At 40.1% G+C, this 20,366-nt stretch overlaps 1 protein-coding gene across 1 annotated transcript in view; it reads right to left on the bottom strand.

The window, feature by feature from the left end:
- Positions 1–3,056: 3,056 nt before the first annotated feature.
- The window catches only part of taf4a (TAF4A RNA polymerase II, TATA box binding protein (TBP)-associated factor), a 71,370-nt gene continuing 54,060 nt past the window's right edge, over positions 3,057–20,366 (bottom strand). The window contains exons 8-15 of the mRNA XM_078236739.1: positions 18,633–18,771; positions 15,378–15,498; positions 13,827–13,996; positions 12,658–12,788; positions 11,489–11,614; positions 9,941–9,997; positions 7,511–7,636; positions 3,057–4,682 (exon numbers count right to left, since the gene is read on the bottom strand). Of these exons, the coding sequence (XP_078092865.1) occupies positions 4,518–4,682; positions 7,511–7,636; positions 9,941–9,997; positions 11,489–11,614; positions 12,658–12,788; positions 13,827–13,996; positions 15,378–15,498; positions 18,633–18,771 (1,035 nt within the window). The 3' untranslated portion in view covers positions 3,057–4,517. The remainder of the gene's footprint in view (positions 4,683–7,510; positions 7,637–9,940; positions 9,998–11,488; positions 11,615–12,657; positions 12,789–13,826; positions 13,997–15,377; positions 15,499–18,632; positions 18,772–20,366) is intronic.

The raw sequence follows: 20,366 nt of genomic DNA, 5'->3' as shown, positions 1-20,366 counted from the left end.
GGGTGGGGCGAGGGGGCAGATTCATTCAGTTGTGCTTGTGGCCAGAAGCAGACAGAGAAGAGAATGCTGGCGATGGCCATTGGCTGGGGGTGGGACGACGAGAAGGAGCTGACGATCAGGGGTTGGAATGAATGCTGACTCCAATTGGGCTGGAGACCTCTGCGGTGGGGCGGTTTACTCAGGTTCTGATCGGAGCACCCTTTAAAGATGGCACCCCGATCTCTGAGCAGCCGGGTTTTGCTGGCATGTTGAGGCCCCGCCCCTATATGCTGGTGTGAAACACGCCACCCCCCTTGATTATTTTTGACAGTGTCGTAAGATCCGGAGAGAAACACACCGGTTTTTTGGTAAGGTTTTTTCCCCAATGTCACCATCTTTGTAATAATGCAGGGGCTCTGTACTCTTATCCTTTTGATCTGCTGTTTCCCATCTCCCGTTTTGATTAAAGTAGAGGTTTCTTTTCTCTATTTATGCTTTATCTGTATAGTGCACAAGAAACAATACTTTTCACTTTATTCTAATACATGTGACAATAATAAATCAAACCAAATCAGTTCAGATGACTGTCCATCTCAACTAATCTAAACTTTCAGATGCTGTGTAATTCAAGTTACTTATTAGAGTAGACGTGGAGCGGATGCTTCCTCTTGTGGGGCATTCTAGGACGAGAGGTAGCAAACAGATAATACTAACAGATAATAACTTAGCTTTGCCACTAGAGTTTACATTTTAAAAACACAAGGATTGTCTGAGAAAGATTGAGGAAGATCAGTAATTTCACAGTTTAGAGATATTGCCAAAGAGTGTGAATGAGGCAGTGCCAAAGCTCAATTTCAATGCAGGCAGGAAGCAGGAGTGAATGCTGACTTAGTTCGCAGGAAAAGACTGTGATAGAGGGAAGTCTAAATGATAAATGTGACACAGGAGTTTCCTATCAGTAGACAAACTTCAGCTGTATTTTGTTCAAGAGTGAAAGAACGGTTCCCAATGATTGGGAGCAGTGTTGAAATCTTGAACAAATTTGGAATTTTTGGAAGTTGGCAAGGTGGGGGGGGGGGGGGGAACGATTCGGCACAAGTTCATAAGATATAGGAGCAGAATTAGGCCATTCGGCCCATCGAGCCCGCTCCGCCATTCGATCATGGCTGATATGTTCCTCATCCCCATTTTCCTACCTTCTCCCCATAACCCTTCAACCCATTACCAATTAAAAATCTGTCTAACTCCTCCTTAAATTTACTCACTGTCCCAGCATCCACCGCACTTTGGGGTAGCGAATTCCAGATTCACAACCCTTTGGGAGTAGTTTCTCTCAACTCTGTTTTAAATTTGCTACCTCTCGTCCTAGAATGACCCACAAGAGGAAGCATCCGCTCCATGTCTACTTTATCCATACCTTTTATCATCTTGTATACCTCAATTTGATCTCCCCTCATTCTTCTAAATTCCAGAGAGTGTAGGCCTAAACCTGTTCAATCTCTCTTCGTATGACAAACCCCACCTCTGGAATCAATCTAGTGAACTGAGTTTCTTGGAGGTTGCTTTAGCATGGAGATGAGCAAGTTTTACGTGGGGTCACAGGAGACTGCGAGTCCATGCAATGTAAAATTCTATTCATCAAAGGTTGTAACTCCCAGAGCATAATCTAGATAAATGAAATTAACCATGACTCAATGTAAATAATACATTTTGGGAGGATCGTCCTGGTGGCAATTATCTGGCTGGATATCAAAGGCAAAGGTAAAAAGAACATTTCTTAAAGCTTTCTAAAATTAATTTCTACACAATGGTCAAATTCAGTTTTGAATTGTAAAACAGTTCATAGGTACAGAACTGATTTGCTTTTGATTTCTTTTACACCCACAGAAGATGAACAACATAACAGGTAACATACCACATCATTCGCTATCAGGATTTCCTTCAGTATTACAATTTTTTTCCTCCATTTGTGACCAGCAATCTATTTTTGAAACTTACTCTCACATTAGCTTTGGATTCTGATCTTTTTCGGTGAAAAGATGGAATATTAATTTGGATCTTGGCAATTTTCTTTTGAATGTGTACAGAAAGCACCAATGGCAAGAACAAAAAACTGATCATTCATTACATTACTTAAAAATTATAAAGAAATTTGAATCACCGAGACATCATTACCAACTAGATAACAATCACGCTAATTAAAATAATACTGAATAATTTGCCAGACATCTAATAAAATGAGATGGTCTAACCATCTATCAGATAGTGAGAGTTTGTTATCAAGATTGATGAATAAATTTCCTTAATCCCCTTTCCAATGCTGACTTTGGGCCACTATGAATAATGCAGTTAACTGCTAAGCTGCTGCTTAGTCTTTCTACTTTTCTCAAGATTTTTAACATTACAGTAAGAAACTAGATTTCAAAAATGATGCTCAACAATAGAATAAAGCCCAATCCTGTTTTGACTCGGACAGCACGGTGGCACAGTGGTTAGCGTTGCTACCTCACAGCGCCAGGGAATTAGGTTCGATTCCCGGCTTGGGTTACTGACTGTGCGGAGTCTGCACGTTCTCCCAGTGTCTGTGTGGGTTTCACCCCACAGTCCGAAAGGCGTGCTGGTTAGGTGTATTGGCCATGCTAAACTCTCCCTCAGGTGCCGGAGTGTGGTGACTGGGGGATTTTCGTAGTAACTTCATTGCTACTACAGACCAGTTACTGCAGAGTTTTGAAAAAGAAACAACAGCTTTTGAAAACAAGTTCGATCCTCCCGACCCCTCATTTCTTCGCAAAGGAGATTTTCATCGCATTTGACTGCATTATTTTAATCCCTTGGAGTGCATCGCGTGTTGCATTGTTAATGTAAGCCTGCTTGTGACACTAATTAATAAACTTAAACAAGCGCTTGCAAAACATCTTCACTACAGAGTTGCTTATTTATTTTAAACTGAGGAATTCACATATTTTTCTCAGCTTGTCCAATCGCTCACAGGAGTCTGACAGAAACATATAACCTAAATGAACAACCTTAAACTTAGCAAAGTGAATTCATGCCCCAATAAAGACAGTAAGCAAAATACAGATAAATTCATTGTTTTAATAAAGGAGTTAATTCTCTTTCAATCCTATATAAAACAATAGTAATTAAAAACTTCCTTTTTTGAAAGTAAAATATTTACATATTAACAAGTAACTGTGCAAAATTTACATGAAAAATGGAAAGACAGGATTTGTAAAAGACCAAGGGTGTAACAGTTTTCAGGCATTGGTAAAAATACTGATTAGTTTTCAGTTTACAGACAGAACTCATCAGCTTAATAGCATCTTAAATGTTTCTTTTAACAACATAAAATTACACACAAAGAAAGCAAAAATATTTACAATCATAATGTCCTATCGATAGACAATCATTTAATACAATAACCTCTGAAAATATAAAGAAAAATTTAGTATTTTTTTATAAAAAAATAGATACAAAGAAGGGACATTGCTCTGGTTACCATTAAGTAGGCCCATAGCTTGCATACAGTCTTTTTACCAAAATAATTACGGTTTACATAGCAATTTATGTTATGTGCCAAAATTATGTACAAATTATTAGCTCACTGATAGACACCAGCAAATTGTTTTTCTACACGTGATTCATACCAAGAAACAATCCTTTCACAATTCACCATTTCTTAGATTTTTTAACTAAAGTTTTACATTAGCTAGGTAGCCAACACAGTGCAAGTAATGTATATTTATGCAGAAAAGTTTTTTTTAAAATCCTTTACGGCATCATGTATTGTATCAAATAAAAAAAAGCATCTTTTTTCTTTTTACAAATGCCCTACAACATTCACAAAATAAACCCTTCTTAAAGGCTTCCGAGGGAAGCCTCTTGACATGCAAATCACATGGTGAGAACCGCAGAGTTACCGCTGAACAAACTCTCCTAACTCTTCACAAACCATACATTTACAAAGGCTAAATTGAGAAAAAAATACAGCAAAAAGAATGGAAACAATGAAAAGTGGATAAAAAGTACAATAATGAAAATGGTTTTTTGCTCCATGTCCTTGAAGGTAAAATGATCCAAGGTTGCTAGCTTCAGACCCATATAATTCAAAGTCTTTTAAGCCAAATGATTCAAAAACAGAATACTTAAATGTCTCAAGTTGCTACTAATCTGCCAAAAAGTTGGCAAATTATACACTGGTGAAATCAGAATCAGTTTTTAAATATGGCTTGTTTGGCAAGAAGGCCACTCAGTCAGGAGACAAGAAGTGATCAGACTTTCTTATTTTATAAATAAAGTATCCACAGGTCTCGCTGTATTCATTTTTCTAACTAAAATTCAAAAGTTTAAGAACATAAGAGTTAATGTAAAGCTGAACATTAAAACATTCTCCCACTCACAGATTCCAGCTGTTCTCCCTCCACCTCTCTCTTTTCTTACCTCCGTTTCCCCACCGCCTCCCCCCCGAAAAAAAAGCAAAGAAAAAGAAATGGCAGAAGGTTGTCTCAGTCAAAAAAAAACAAATCAACCCAGGACGTTTATTTAAGGAATGCACGGTACAGCATTAGTGAATGGCTTGTCTCACGCTCATTCTCCAAGCAGAAGATAAGGTCCCTGAGGTTGACTCTTGTTATTCGTTGCCGTGTGAACTGCCTCGCTGTTCCAACTCCAGAGGCACCTGGTGTTCCGCCCGTACTGGGCCCCTAAAGCAGAGGAAAATAATGGATAACATATTACCTTCAATTGTAAACTCAAAGATTCGTAGCAAGTGGTGGAAGGGACTGAAATATACACCAATTGAAATTTCACCAACTTTATCTAGGACTATATCTAGGACAATCTGAAATATGCTTTGCAAGTGAGATACTTCATACTGCCAATTGTATATTCAAGCTTGCATATTTGTGGCATAATATATTTAGAGTTACTTGTTTGGTTAACTTTGTGGATTTGTTTGGTTAACAAATGAGAAACAACCTTTTCCCCATGAAGTTATTGCTTATTTAGGGTTTTTTTTTAAAACAGAAAATTCTTCAGGATTACTGCAGTTTCAGTTTCTTTGTGCAAGATGTTAAAGTGAGTTACCGTCGATTAAAACCTGAACTCGAACTAATACTCGCTACAGATTTCATATTAAATAGCTGAATATGTAAGTCAATATGAATAAAATTGGGCGGCACGGTAGCACAGTGATTAGCACTGCTGCTTCACAGCTCCAGGGACCTGGGTTCGATTCCCGGCTTGGGTCACTGTCTGTGTGGAGTTTGCACATTCTCCTCGTGTCTGCGTGGGTTTCCTCCATGTGCTCCGGTTTCCTCCCACAGTCCAAAGATGTGCGGGTTAGGTTGATTGGCCATGCTAAAATTGCCCCTTAGTGTCCTGGGATGCGTGGATTAGAGGGATTAGTGGGTAAAATATGTAGGGATATGGGGGTAGGGCCTGGGTGGGATTGTGGTCGGTGCAGACTCGATGGGCTGAATGGCCTCTTTCTGGACTGTAGGGTTTCTATGATTTCTATGAAAATGTAGTCGGTGTAAGGAGTTGGAGTTGTGTCCTTCCATTTGCCTGTAAGAGGATATCCCTTTGGCCACAAGTTTGTGGAGCTGACAGAGATGCCTGAATTTCGTCCGAATGTAACATGCAGGAGATAGTGGAGAGAAAGGGATTTGAAATAGTTTTAAGCCGGAGTTAATGAGATCCGCTAACATTGGCGGTCAAGTTAGTATCTTCATTGCAACTGTACCTCTTTAAATACATGATTTCTAGTTATTCGTTCACCAAAGACAGTATCAAAATTTCTCAATCTGGGAAAAGGTACATAAAGTTGCGTCTGTGTCAAAACAGACCCAGGAATATAAATACAAATTTAGTCAACAGTCTGACCCCATGACTGGTTTGTATGAAAGTCTGTTTGGGAACTCTCTTCTCCTGAGTTGAAAAAGCAAGTTTACTTTTGAGGGAGTTCAATATATTTCAGTGAATAAACAATATTTTCCTGAACCCAGCCTGGTATAATTTCCGCATTTATCGCTGAAGAAAACAGCTTCCTAATTACAAATCTTGTTCCACGACAAAATCCCTGGGCCAGATTTTGTGGTCCTGAAATTGGACAAAACAAAGACAGGATGGCTTAAAACAAATTGGTTGCCAAGTGGGCAGCCAGAAATCTTGCCTCTGTTTCCACCTAGCGCCATTTTGTGCAGCGTGGGAAAGAACATGGGATAGAACCCAGACTTGTGCACATTAATGTCCCACTTAACATTGTTATGGGCTTATTAAGATACTTTTTATATTTGCATGGAGGCAGCCAGACTTTAGAAGCTGTTAGGTTTTACATCAGCTGCATGGATGCGTGAACAAGGAACAGACCTCTCTCCAGGCCAACTAAGGCCACGGCTACTGGAAAACCCTGCCTTCCAATTCCTGCCTCGGAGTTAAAAATCCAGGCCCTTGTTTAGGTTTCAAGTTTTATAGCAACATTATAATTGTTCCTTCCTTGATTCTACGTTTGTGTAGAGTTTGACTGTGTAGAAACTCTGGAGGCTAAAGACTGTTATCAACTTCATCATCAATGCTGATGTAGTCTTTTAATTCACACCACTGCTTTCATAGAATCATAGAATCCCTACAGTACAGAAGGAGGCCATTAGGCCCATCAAGTCTGTAATGACCACAATCCCACCCAGGCCCTATTCCCGTAACCTTCATTTACTCTGCTAATCCCCCTGACATTAGGGTTAATTTAGCATGGCCAATCAACCTAACCCGCACATCTTTGGGCTGTGAGAGGAAACCGGAGCACCCGGAGGAAACCCACGCAGCTATGGGGAAAAAGTGCAAACTCCACACAGACAGTGACCTGAGGCTGGAATTGAACCTGGGTCCCTGGCGCTGTGAGGCAGCAGTGCTAACAACTGTGCCACCGTAAAACCTTTTACTAAAACCTTTCATTCAAATCCAGTGAATCTCTATTTTTAACAAAGACGTTTTAAAATAATAAATTGTATCAAACAAATATCCTCACCATTTTACCACACGTAACTAATACCATCATTTCACCCACCCTCCCATCCTCATTCCATTCCTTACATCCTGTGCCAAACCATCCCTCTGATCAGCCCCATCCCCTCATGGAAACACTCTCTCCAGGCAGGGTAAGTTTATTGTTGGGCTCCTCTTACCTTCAACACTTTTTCTTCACCAGCAGCTGCCTCGCCCGACACCAACTGTTGGCAGTCGCTTATGCAATATGTGCTCTTGTCCCCAGCATGACTTCTGTGCCTCTGTGTGCAGCAGGCACCACCCACCAAATAAACCAACCAACAAATGCGTCCCTTAAACTAACCAAAACAGTCTGGACAGCCAAAAGCCGAGTACTGTTATAGATATTTATGTACGAAATCCTTGACTTAAATGTCTAATAGTATTGGTGAAAAATATATTTTTTTCTCATAACTTAAATGGGACCAAAATAAATCATCTCCCTTTGAACCTTGTGTTGCATGATTAATGATCAATTTTTATACAGTACCTCTGCCCCAGCTCCAATCCCAGGTCCTGGTGAATCAACCTTCCGCTTCTTTCTGGGGCCAATGGCAGCTAATGCAGTTAAATTGGCTTCTCTCTGTCTCATCTGAGCCAATTCCTGTTGTTGCATCTGGGAATCAAAGAGATGTTCAATTATTCATATGAAAATAATTAACGTTCTGAATGAAGTTCTAGCATTACAATTTGATAAGTGGTTCAATGTCAATAAATGCTGGATAAGTAAACACAGGGTGGGATTTTCCAGCCTGTCCCGCCGGTAGGAACTTCCTGTCCCGCTGAAGGCGAACACCCACTGTGGGTTGTTCCCTGGCAGTGCCTAAGCCACACAAGAATTCTGAGACTTCAGCAGGACTGGGAGATCCTGCCAATGGCCAATGGTAAGTCTCCTCCACTGACAGAAAACACACTGCGGGGTTTTGGGGGGTGGGGGGGGGGGGGGGGATGCTAGCCACCATCTCACCATCTTATCTAGCTTAACATTTTAGCTTCTAGAAGTTGTTAAATATGTCCTTATGTGTTCAAAATTTGCAGATGACACAACTTGTAAGTATTGTGAACAGTGACAAGGACAGTGATAAACTTAAAGTGGAAAGGGTGGACAGGTGGTAGATGAATGTAATGCAAAATGTGAAGTGTTTCATTTTAGTAGGAAGAGCAAGGAGAAGCAATATAAAATGAAAGATACAATTCTAAAAGGAATCGGAGACAGTTGGGGTGATATGTGTATGGATCGTTGAAGGCGGCAGGACAAGTTGAGAAAATGGTTAATATAGCATTGGGGGGCACAGTGGCTAGCGCTGCTGCCTTAATTCCGGTCTCAGGCGATTGTGTGGAGTTTGCATCTTCTCCCCGCATCTGTGTAATTTCTTCCGGGTGTGCCAGTTTCCTCCCATAGTCCAAAAATGTGGGGGTTAGGTTGATTGGCCATGCTAAATTGCGCTTTAGTGTCGGGGGATTAGCAGGGTAAATATGTGAGGTTTTGGGGATAGGCCTGGGTGGAATTGCTGTCGGTGCAGGCTCAATGGGCTGAATGGCCTCCTTCATAGGGATTCTATGATTCTATAAATCCTGAGCTTTATCAATAGGGCAGAATATAAAAACAAGGACGTTATGATTAACCTTTCTGAAACATATTGGGTTGGCCTCAACTGTGTGTGTGTCCAATTCTGGGCACCATGCTTTAGGCTGGATGTTAAAAACAGGTGGCAGAAAAAGTTCACAAGAATGGTTCCAAAAATGAGGAACTTCAGTTACTTGGATAGATTGGAGAAGCTGGGGTTGTCCTCCATGGGAGAGAAGACTGACAGGCAATTTATTAGATGTTTGAAGGAGGAATATTGGCCAAGGCAGCAGAAGAACTCCCTCCCAACAGTTCTCGCATTTGCTTGAACAATTAAACTCTAACATGCCACTGAAAAGTCAGCCCTTTGAACAACGTTGCCCCACTCTCAGTACTGAATCTAAGTGTTGGTCTGGGTTTATGAGCTCATGCCTTGTTAGATCTCCTAGTTACTTTGTAGTTTGCTCATTTTGCGCTTGTAAAATAAATGAAATAACTTGCTAGAGCAGTAAAATCCCATATACAGATATTTGTGAGGTGAGTGTTATATTTAAATTCAAGACTTTTTCAATATATTGGAGGCCATTATTTTTTCTAAAGCCTGCAACCACTTGAACCAGTCAACTAACCAGTGTCACCAAGTATGGTTTTGAAGTGTGTTCCTTAGGGAGTTTGAAATTAAGAGTAAATCTATTCTGACACAATACTATATAAAGTAACCATTTAGTTAATCTTTGTACAAAGACATCTATTACAGTGATGTGCATGTTACTTTTGTTTATTCATTTGCGGGACATGCCCATCCCTCGTTGCCCTTGGAGACCAGTTGAGAATCAACCACATTGCTGTGGCTCTGGAGTCACATGTAGGCTAGACCGGGCAAGGACGGCAGATTTCCTTCCCTGAAGGATTGAACCAGATGAGTTTTTTCCGACAATCGAAAATGGTCCCATGATCATCAGTAGATTCTTAATTCCAGATTTTTAAAAACATTTAATTTAAATTCCACCATCTGCCGTGGCGGTATTCGAACCCACATCCCCAGAACATTATCTGAGTTTCTGAATAAATAGTCTAGCGATAATATCACTGGGCCATCGCTTACTCACTTTGGTCAATAAAAAAGTTTGTGGAATCTTCCTGCAAATGCTTGCCCTCTGCACATTTTTTACTGTGTTATTTGTATCTATGATTAAGTTTGATCTCAGATCAACTAACATAACTAGGTGTTCCACTTATGTTGTTGTAGGTATCGCTTTTCCAGTGCATTCCGAGAATTGTCTTTTGTACAACTACAAAATCAGTACATACGCCATTTTGCTGTGGGGAGGGGGAATAAAGGATTAACCTTACCTCTTTGGCCTTCTGTTTTAGCCTAAGTTGCTCGGGGTCCTCTTGTCTGGATCGAGACTGATGGTGAAATGGAATAAGATGGTAATTGTAAAAGAGTACAGCACTTGTTTTCCAGCATACTGGGGTTGAGATTGATCATTCAAATTTCCTGCAAAGGTTCTGTCTTGCAACTCACTACATCGTTCGAGACAAACTTCATGACAATGTCTTTTCGATTTTATATTCTAAGCTGCAATGATTTTACTGTTACAAAAGCAAAATATTGCAGATGCTGGAAACCTGAAATAAAAACAAAAAGTGCTGGAAATACTCAGCAGGTCAGGTGTGTTTATAGAAACAGAATGAAGGTTTTGGGTCGATAACTTTTCATCACAACTGAAGAAAGATGGAAACGTAAGAGTTTTTAATCTAGTGGAAGGAGGAGGGGGGCAGGAAGTTCAAAAGGAAAGGTCTGTAAAGGGTGGAAGGCAGAAGCCATTAACAAATAACGGATTTCACGATGCAAAAGCCAGTGAGTGGTAACTGTCATTTTTTTCTTTTAAATTTGCTTTTAAAGAAACAAAATCCAGATGAGGCAATGAATGGCTATATAGCATATTACCACTCTCGTTGGCATTGGCGCCATGAGATCTTTTGTTAGGTCATCTGCTTTTATTTCAGATTTGCAGCATCTGCAGTATTTAGTTCCTATTCTCGCATGTCTCTTCTTTTCCATTGTCTCAAAAACTCTTACATTTCTTTCTTCAATTCCGATGAAAGGTCATCGACCTGAAACATTAACGCTGTTTCTCTCCACAGATGTTGTCTCACTGACCGATGATTTACTGTGACATTCTTAACTCAAATAATGCATCAGCACCAATATAGTGATTATGTAATGAAAGTGTGCTGTGTGCAAGTTCAACTCAACTAACTAAAACCCGCAATAACTTACCTAGCCCAATAAAGTGCAGGTTTGTGGATTGAGTGAAGCAAAACAAAGGAATTTTCTTTTTCTGGTTGATTACAATGTGTCAAGTAATGGCAGTCAAAATAACAGTCTCCATTGCTTATAGCTGGTGCATTGGAGTCAATGCAATTTGCTGGCTATATCGGGTGGATGGTAAAACCACAAGAACCACGTATCCAATCAGAAAATAATAAGAAATTTTCAGTAGCACACACTTGCTAATTCAGTCTCCTCTTGCATTATACATGCTTATGCTGGTCTTAGTTTCAACTTGTTAAACATATATTTGAAAACAGGTGAATATGTCTACTGTAAGAGCTGCGATTTTACAGCAGAAATGGTGAAGCTGGTGACAGAGAACCTACAATTTGTTTAACACCACTGGCTAAGAACATATGAAGTGTACAAGTACCCAGATTGAGTATGTGCATATGATATCTGTATCAGTGTTGACTTTAGCTCCGCATCCAACATGTAATGTTGGTGCTACATTAAATTTTAGCAAGCCATCACTACATGTTCAATGGAACGGAGAGTTTAATTCATTACAACATCCCCTTCTGTTTGACTTCACATAAATTCCACTTAATGTTGCTTACCTTTGCTGCTCGCATTAAAATTTCCCTTTCTTGTTCGTCTTTCCTCTGCTTTTCTATTTGATCAAGTTGCTCAAAGAACTTGAGCTGTGACCTCACATCATTTAACTGCTCATACCTATCGTCCTCCTGAAATCAAAAGGTAATCGGAAATTATTTATTGTTTGCAGGAGTAGTAAAGTAATTCCTATCTAGAAACCTTGACAAACAGACCGTCCCATCACTAGTTTATCGTTTTATGCAGGTTTCTGAAGAGTAGCGTTTCAACCTATAAACATCTTGATTAAAACCTCTGATATACAGTCAGTCGTGTTGGGTGAGGGAAGAATGTTCTGCTCATTGCCCCATGGAACAGTGCTTTGTTTGCTGATAATAAATGAAATAGCAAAAATAAATTGCTGAAAATGAGAAATAATTCTGTGTACAACTAACACAAAACTATTTTTTAAAACCATCATTCACATGTTTTCTGTTTCGTTTTAAATGCAACGGCTTTACGTAAAGCAATATAGTGCTGATTTATCATTTTTAAAAGTACGTTTATAACATAGCTGTGGCTAGTGTGAACTAAGTAAAAATGTTAACATTCTGTCAATAAATCTTCAAAGATGTACTGTTCTGCAGTACTTCCATTAAAAACTTTTAGTTCCTGTTTATACTGAGTTAGTTGAGGTGACTGCAAAGATACTAAGCGTGGGCTCAGTGTCTCAGGCTGGGGAAGGGAATGATGGAGTTAGCTAGAGTTTCTGCTTCTGATAGCAAATCAGTAACGCTTGCTGACAAGAAACTCAAATGAATGTTAATTGAGGAGAGAATCAGGCGAGGTTCTAATTCTCCCCCATTTTCAGATTCCTGGTACCACTCACTGCCCAGTTTTACGATTGGAGTCATTCTACTCTGATCATGATGTACCTGGGATTGGCGGGTGGGGTGGGGCAAGAGTCACTGGTGCCCCTGGATCTATATCCCAATGTCAATCAATATTCTGGAGAAGGGTGGAGGGAGCAGTTTATAGCGGTTTTAAGATTACAGCAAATGCCTGTAACTGATCAGTGTAATTTAAAAGGGGATACAACTTCATTGAGCTTATGAATCTTTTGCTGGTAGGATTGATGACGCAACTCAAATATTTTCAAAATGCGAGATCAAATTGAAAATAAACAGTAACTCACCTTGTATGAGATGTTTCTCTGCTGTGCAACTTCAGATATTTTTTCTACAAGTGTTTGTAATCTCTGTTGGGTGGCATGTGACACAAAATTTACTACATCAGGATGAACGTCAGTAATTCCATGTTTTTTACCTGTTCCCAAAAGGAAGTTAAAATACTTTTTAGATAGGTTAAGTACTCCTAGTTGGATCAATATAGCATTCCCCCTTTACTGATGCAAATTGTGCTTTTAACACAGTGGTTGTCCAATATGACAACCACTAGCCGCATGTGGCTATCTGGGAGTCCACATGTGGCTAATTACATTTCACATCAGCACATTTAAAAAAATAAGCAAGTCACCATTATTGGGGATCAGATTTCAATGCTCATTCACACTGTACATAGATGTGCTTGAGCCTTTTTGTGCGTTTGTTGGTAAAATGATGAGGTGAAAATCAGTGCCTATGTTTTTTGTGATAATTGAGTGCTATATTTCTTTGGTTACTGAATGATGGTAAATGTTTGTTAAGTAAACATACAGATTTGAATTATCTGTATTGTGAGTGCATCTATTAAAAATAGTGCATATAGCTAAAACTGTGTTGCCATGGCCACAACTGTGGCTAATTAGCAATTTCTGTTGGCTGATTAAGATCTAACCTTGCTTAAGGTTCCGCTTATTGACTTTGGCATTTTTAGTTTCTTCTTGCTTGTTACGTAAAAAACTTTCCTTAGGGATACTTTGAAATATTTCTTCAATAGCACCTCCCAAATCTGTGACCTTTACTACCTAAATACAAGAGCAGCAAGCACATGGGAATACCACCACTGCCAAGTCGCATTCTGTCTTCACTTGGAAATGTATCACCATTCCTTCAATATTGCTGGGTCAAAAACCTGCAACTCCCCACCTACTGGCACTGTGGGGAATAATTAATCACATGGAACTCCCTCCCTAAGAGCTAACTGTATCCAGATTGCAGTAGTCCAAGAAGGCAGCTCACCTTCACAAGGCGAATTAGGGATGGGCAATAAACACTGGCCTTGCCAGGGAGACCCATTTCCTGTAAATTAATTTTTTTTAAAGTCTGAAAGCAGATGTCTTGAAAAGACTTCCTACTGCACTGGTCCCTTCACAAAGTTTTCAGAAGATAACCATACTGTGAAAATGGGTAGACATCTCTTTACCTATTTCTAACATTCTTCTGTGCAACGGTGCAGCAAACAGGAATGCTTCATCTTTACATGATCTCGTCAGAGTGCCCACCAGTTCCGAATTTGTTGCCAAAATGCGTGCACTTTCTTCAGAAAGATTAACTCCAGCCATAGATGCCACATCATTAATATCATCGTCATCCCTGGAAAAATTTACATCCACACATTAATGTCATTATAAGACGATGCAGGGAAAGAAAAGATACATTAGAACCACATTTATCTTGTTCAGAAGAAAAAGTTTCCCATTTAGACTTTCTTTGGTTAACAGTGCTGGCAACCTGCTTTCAGTAGTGGGTTCCGCTACTAGATCAAGATGTATGCCGGATAATTCCTTCCCTTCTAACATGTGGAGTACCATCATCCCAGAGACAATAATGGTTCAAGGAGAAGGACCAATTCAGCTTCTCAGTATAATCAGGGTCAGGATATGAAGGTGGCTCTGCCAGCATTGCCCACATCCCAAGAAAATAAGTTAAATCAGCTTTTGTCTTCCTAATGGGAAGATCTTTCTGCCACTTTCTTGGCATCCTCTACTCTTCCTTTGAGATTGTTTTAGTTGTAATGTACTGATCCACCATGGAGCACAACACACATCGAGCATCCAGATACAGAATACTGTTTAAATTAAGTTCAATTTCTAATTAAGTAACCTGATTAAGGCCGGGGAAGCAGAAATATAAGTAAAGTTTACTATAAATGTTAAAAGGTAGAGTCGCCATAGTCCCAGATGACCATACGCTGCTCTCCCCGTTGAGAGGACTTAACCTGAGATCACCACACCTCAGGTGAGGGGCAAGCTTGAGAAGGTGGGGCCTTCATAAATAACCTCAGCTGGTACAGGAATTGAACCTGCACTGTTGGTGTCACTCTGCATCACGAAGCAGCCATCCAGCCAACAGAACTAACTCACTCCCCGAGAAATAAAAGTCAAGTTTACTATAAAGAATTAGTGATGGGCTATTGTTTTTAAAATGAACTTTGTTAGATCAATTTTAACGATAGATAAATATTTACTTACTACCAATTAAATGCTGCACAGATCAATCATTTCTTTGGAATAAAAACTGAAGATTTTAATAAGAATCTTTTCCATATTAATCCATCATGCAATCCAGCTTCTCGTCCATTGACTCTGTCTACACTTCCCGCTGCCTCGGCAAAGCAGCCAGCATAATTAAGGACTCCACGCACCGCGGACATTCTCTCTTCTACCTTCTTCCGTCGGGAAAAAGATAGAAAAGTCTGAAGTCACATGCCAAGAACAGTTTCTTCCCTGCTGCCAGCAGACTTTTGAATGGACCTACCTTGCATTAAGTTGATCTTTCTCTACACCCTAGCTATTGTTGTAACACTACATTCTGCACTCTCATTTCCTTCTCCATGAATGGTATGCTTTGTCTGCATAGCACGCAAGAAACAATACTTTTCACTGTATGCTAATATATGTGACAATAATAAATCAAATCAAATCAAAAAAATCTAACATTCATTCCTTCCTGGGCTTTTGCTCAAACATCTCACCTGAAAGAACCACTGGCTGCAGCTGCTTCTTTAAGTTTGTTTTTCTGAACAACAGAAGTCTGGACAGAATAAGTCAAACCAGCTTTATTTCCTGGCACCACTGTCTGTTTCATAACAGGAACTGTAAAATTATGGAGAAAATTTTGTTAAAACACTTGTGTCCAGCAAGTTTCTCCAGCTCAATTGGTTACAGTATTTTATTTGGAACAGCTATTTTTGGGCCAGGTTTATTTAACTTGCAGATACAAATGCACACTTACATCACTCTGCACAACAAACTATATATATATATATATATATATATATATTATACATAGGCTGGAATTCTCCAACCTCAACACATGGCGGGGATTTTCCAGTCCCACTGCTGTGAACGGTGATTTGGCTGAGCGCCAAATTCTCCATTCTCGTTGGTGGTGGTAGCAGGTCGTGTGAGACTGGAGAATTCCGGCTATAAGCTCTGTCAATTTGAGGAAGATGACAGTAGAATCTTTTTTTCTAGCAGGAAAAGACCACTCACTATTTTTTAAAATTCATTCTTGAGACGCGGGCGCCACTGGCTGGTCAGCATTTATTGCCCATCCCAAGTTGCCCTTGGAGGGCAGTTGAGAGTTAACCACATTGCTGTGGCTCTGGAGTCACATGGAGGCCAGACCAGGTAAGGACAGAAAATGTCCTTCTCCAAAGGACATTAGTGAACCAGATGGGTTTTCCCAACAATCGATAATGGTTTTGTGGTCATCAGTAGATTCTTAATTCCAGATATTTTTTATTGAATTCAAATTCCATCTGCCATGGCGGGATTTGAACCCAGGTTAGCTGAGTTTCTGGATTAATAGTCTGGCGATAATACCACGAGGCCATCACCTCCCCAGAAGGAAGGCAGTACATCTCCTAACTCTTATTTTGTGTTAATAACAGAAGCTTCTCAACATCCTCAGTTATTTTAGGTAAAGAAGGATCTCCAAAGATATTTGCAAAAAAAAAGTAACTGAATGTGTTGGTAAAATATTTGTATGTCATTCACTTAATCAGATTTACTGCTATACAGTTGGATATACTTCAATGTGGAATATCTATGATTTATGACAGTATCTAGGATCAAGATGACACCTTATTCACAGTTAGCTTTGACATGCTTGGCAAACCTTGGTAGAGGACAGGATTTGGGCGGAAGAGTTTTGGATGAGGTGAAGTTTACAGAAGATGAAGTATCTTCAGATAGTGTTATTAGAATGATTGTGAAGGTAACAAAGGCATTGATGAGAATTTTTGCAACGGCTAAGTTGAGAAGCAAATGGAGGCGATCTTACAGAAATGGAACTAGGTAGGGGTTTGTGATGAGAAAGATATTGGGGGGCGGGGTAGAATTCTCCCATTTCTTAGCGCAGCGGGCCGGGAGATTTCAGTGGGGCCAGTTTAGCGCTAACTGCGCTGGGTATCCGGCCCCAAGTGTCTCCCAGCGTGGATTTCTGGCGCTGTCAGCTCCTCGCCAGAAATAGACGCGGAGCCACATTAGGCATTGAAAAGGAGCGTGCAAATCTAACATAAATAAATAGCCTCTGCCACCACGCCAGGAGTGTTTCACTCCAGCGTGGTTTACAGTAGCTCCCTGACCCAGCTGGAGTGAGGGGGGCCAATTGGAACCCCCCAGAGGGGCAGGGGGATGGGTGGGGCAGAGGGTCGGGGGACGGGCTGGGTAAGTTCAACTGCAATCGACCTGGTGAGCATTCGGGAGGCCAGCAGACGGGGGCCGATCTCGGCACTGACAGATTGGCGCATGCGTAGTGACCTGCTCAGCGCTATGCTGCCGGCCTCTCCAGCGGGAATAGGCCCCACCCACTGATTTTTTGTGCAATTTACCCTAGAGCACACTGTAGTGCACAGAGTGTGGGAGATTTTTCTCTGAACTCCCACTGAAAATCCAGCGTGATTTACTCCAGTTTTCACACAAATTCGACACTTCTGTTTTTTTGGGGAGAATCGCCCCCATAGAATCAAATCGATCGCTAAAAGTCTGGTTTAACACAATGGTGGTTTCAGTCTTCTCAATAGTTAGCTGGAGAAAACTAAGGCCTATCCAAAGATTGGACATTGGTTAATCAACAGTACTGAGGTATTGGAGAAGAGAGTGTTTTTGAAACCTGGCTGTCAAAGTAAACGTGAAAGTTGATCCTATTTCTATGATGATATTACCAAGGGGAAACTTGTAAAGAAGAAAATTTGAGGGCCCAGGATAGATCCTTGTTCTTGGACTTCCATGAGTAAATTGTGTAGCTGTAGGAAGGGAAGTCAGAGCTCTGACTAAGATCAGACATTATAAAAGGAAGTGGATAAGATGCTTCACTTTGCAGATTGTGTGCTCAGAATTCACACCTTAAAAAAAATTGCCACATTACCAAAAATGTTTATGTAAACGGGGAAGATTACAGAAGAATGTCTCCTTTTATCAGACTCAGAAAAATGTCATCAATTTTGCACTCAAAATGTTTTTACTTGCAGTATAAATTTTAGTGTTATGCAATAATTAGGATACATTTCCAACTGGAACTGTTCTTGTCAGAATATTTAACATATTCATACTAAATTTCTCTCTGCATCACTCCATACCCAAATCAAAAAAAAACACTCCGATAAATAAAAGTGGTGTTTTGAAGATTCTGGAGCATTCCAATATTTTTGTCTGAAAGATCAAAGCTATTTTTTTTAATGAAATCATTTATGTTTTAGGATTTACTATCTGTAGGGGCTTAACTTAAAATGAAATGTATTATTTCATTACATATCCATATGTACATAATTTTTATAAAATATGTATATAATGTAAGATTTTATTCAATCAATTTGTCTGATAAAGGCAGCTGATTCATCTTCCTAAATATAGGTTTTAAGAACAGCATAAATTTTATAAATATCAAAAATGTACTTTGGATCATTACTACAGATGAATGCTACAAGAATCCAAATTTCCCCAAAATAGATGGGTTGGGGATGAAATAGACAAATTTGGGTTTGATGGCTGCTCCATTCATTTTGCTCGTAATTATGATCAAAGTATGTATATAAGCCAGTCATTGCCGAGTGAGAATGAAGCTGCTTTGGAATTCTCCACCCCAGGGGGGCAATTTAGCACGGCCAATCCACCTAACCTGCACGCTTTTCGAACTCGGATAGCTAAAGCAAGCAAGTTTAAATTCTGCAGCTTTGATGTTTACTTGTGCTATTTTAAGGAGGTTTAAGAACATTCATATTTACCCGTCTGAAGTTGCTTCAATTGCACCTGTGAAGGACTAGTTAGCATGATGCGGTTCTGAGGTTGCCGAAGTGTCACCATCGGTGTTTGTGTCAGCGTTACCTGCGGTCTGACCAGCGTTCCTTGCTGCTGTTGAACAACCTGAAGGCAAATGTACTCATTATTTAAACTGCAGTCTAAGTAAGTTGTTTTATAAATCTTGGACAGTAATGATCATCAGTCTCCAGCAACTACTCGAAATATCACCATTTTTGAATAGATGCAATCCCAATGTTAATAAAACCAGGTTTACAAAAACGGGTACAAAGAATACAGTTATGAATATTTTTAGCTTACATGAATATTTGGAGTGACATTCTGAATGAATTTGATTTCTTTCTGAACAATTTCTACTATTGCATCTATGTTCTGTATTCCCATGTTGTGGAGATGCCGGTGTTGGACTCAGGTAAGCACAGTAAGAAGTCTCATAACATACAGTAATGAGACTGTATTCTCATAACAGCTAAAGGGATCATTCTAGTTCGAACTGTTTTTTAAACTTTTTTTCAACATAGTTTTAATGTGAAATACTACAAACACAAAAGACAAGTACTAGAAAGTTGGAGGCTGAGGGGAGACCTGATAGAGGTGTACAAAATTGAGAGGCACAGACAGGGTGGACAGTCAGAGGCTTTTTCCCAGGGTGGAAGTGTCAATTACAAGGGGGCACATGTTCAAGGTGAGAGGGGGAAAGTTTAAGGGAGATGTGTGCGGGGAAGTTTTTCACACAGAGGGTGGTGGGTGTCTGGAATGCGCTGCCAGAGGAGGTGGTGGAAGCAGGCACATTAGCAACATTTAAGAGGCATATGGATGGTTACATGAATAGGGAGGAAATAGAGGGATACGGACCGAGTAAGGGCAGAAGGGTTTTTTTTTAGTTTAGTGAGGGCACCATAATCGGCACGGGCTTGGAGGGCTGAAGGACTTGTTCCTGTGCTGTACTTCTTTATTCTTTGCAATTTATGCCATCTGACTTGAGATGGAGCTGGCACATCTCAAGTCTGTTCAATAATAGTAGAAGTATGAAATTCAGCAAACTAATATTCAGACACACTGACTATTTTGCGAAGTGAGTTACTACACTGCCACATTACGAATAAAAAAACGACAATGTCTTGTTAAGTGCAGTATGCAGCAGTATCAAAACATCTCTTCTAATTCCATCAAATAGTTACCGAGGTGACCAGGAACAAAGCGGCACAATACCTACATTAGCAGTTCCAGAGCAGAAAATGCTTAATTTCTGCACTATGTGGTAACAGCCTGTCTTGCACACCAAGGGCAGGATTTTACAACCCCACTGCGGCATCTCTCCCCCCAGCCCCGGTGGATGTAGCTAAATTCTATCCGTGAACTCAAATCCCAGCACGGCAGCTGGGAAATTTAAATTCAATTGAATAACTCTGGAATAAAAAGCTAGAATCAGTGATATAAACTACCATAAAAATCCACGTAGGTCCTTGAGGAAGGAAATCTTTACCTGATCTGACAAATATATGACTCCAGATCACTCGAGCCTGTTCCACCATTTATGGCTGATCTGTCTGAATTCTACATTCCCATCTACTCCTGATAACCTTTGGTTCTCATACCTAACAAGAATCTATTTTACTCTGTCTTAAAATATTCACTCACTCTGGGCCTGATTTTACCATTGCGTCGTGCTCATAAACGGGCATGAAAATATGGTAAAG

The sequence above is a fragment of the Mustelus asterias genome, chromosome 20 (genome assembly GCF_964213995.1).
Source record: "Mustelus asterias chromosome 20, sMusAst1.hap1.1, whole genome shotgun sequence".
Classification (NCBI taxonomy): Eukaryota; Metazoa; Chordata; class Chondrichthyes; order Carcharhiniformes; family Triakidae; genus Mustelus; species Mustelus asterias.
Note: the sequence above shows the minus strand (reverse complement) of the source record. Positions and strands in the feature narration are given on the sequence as shown.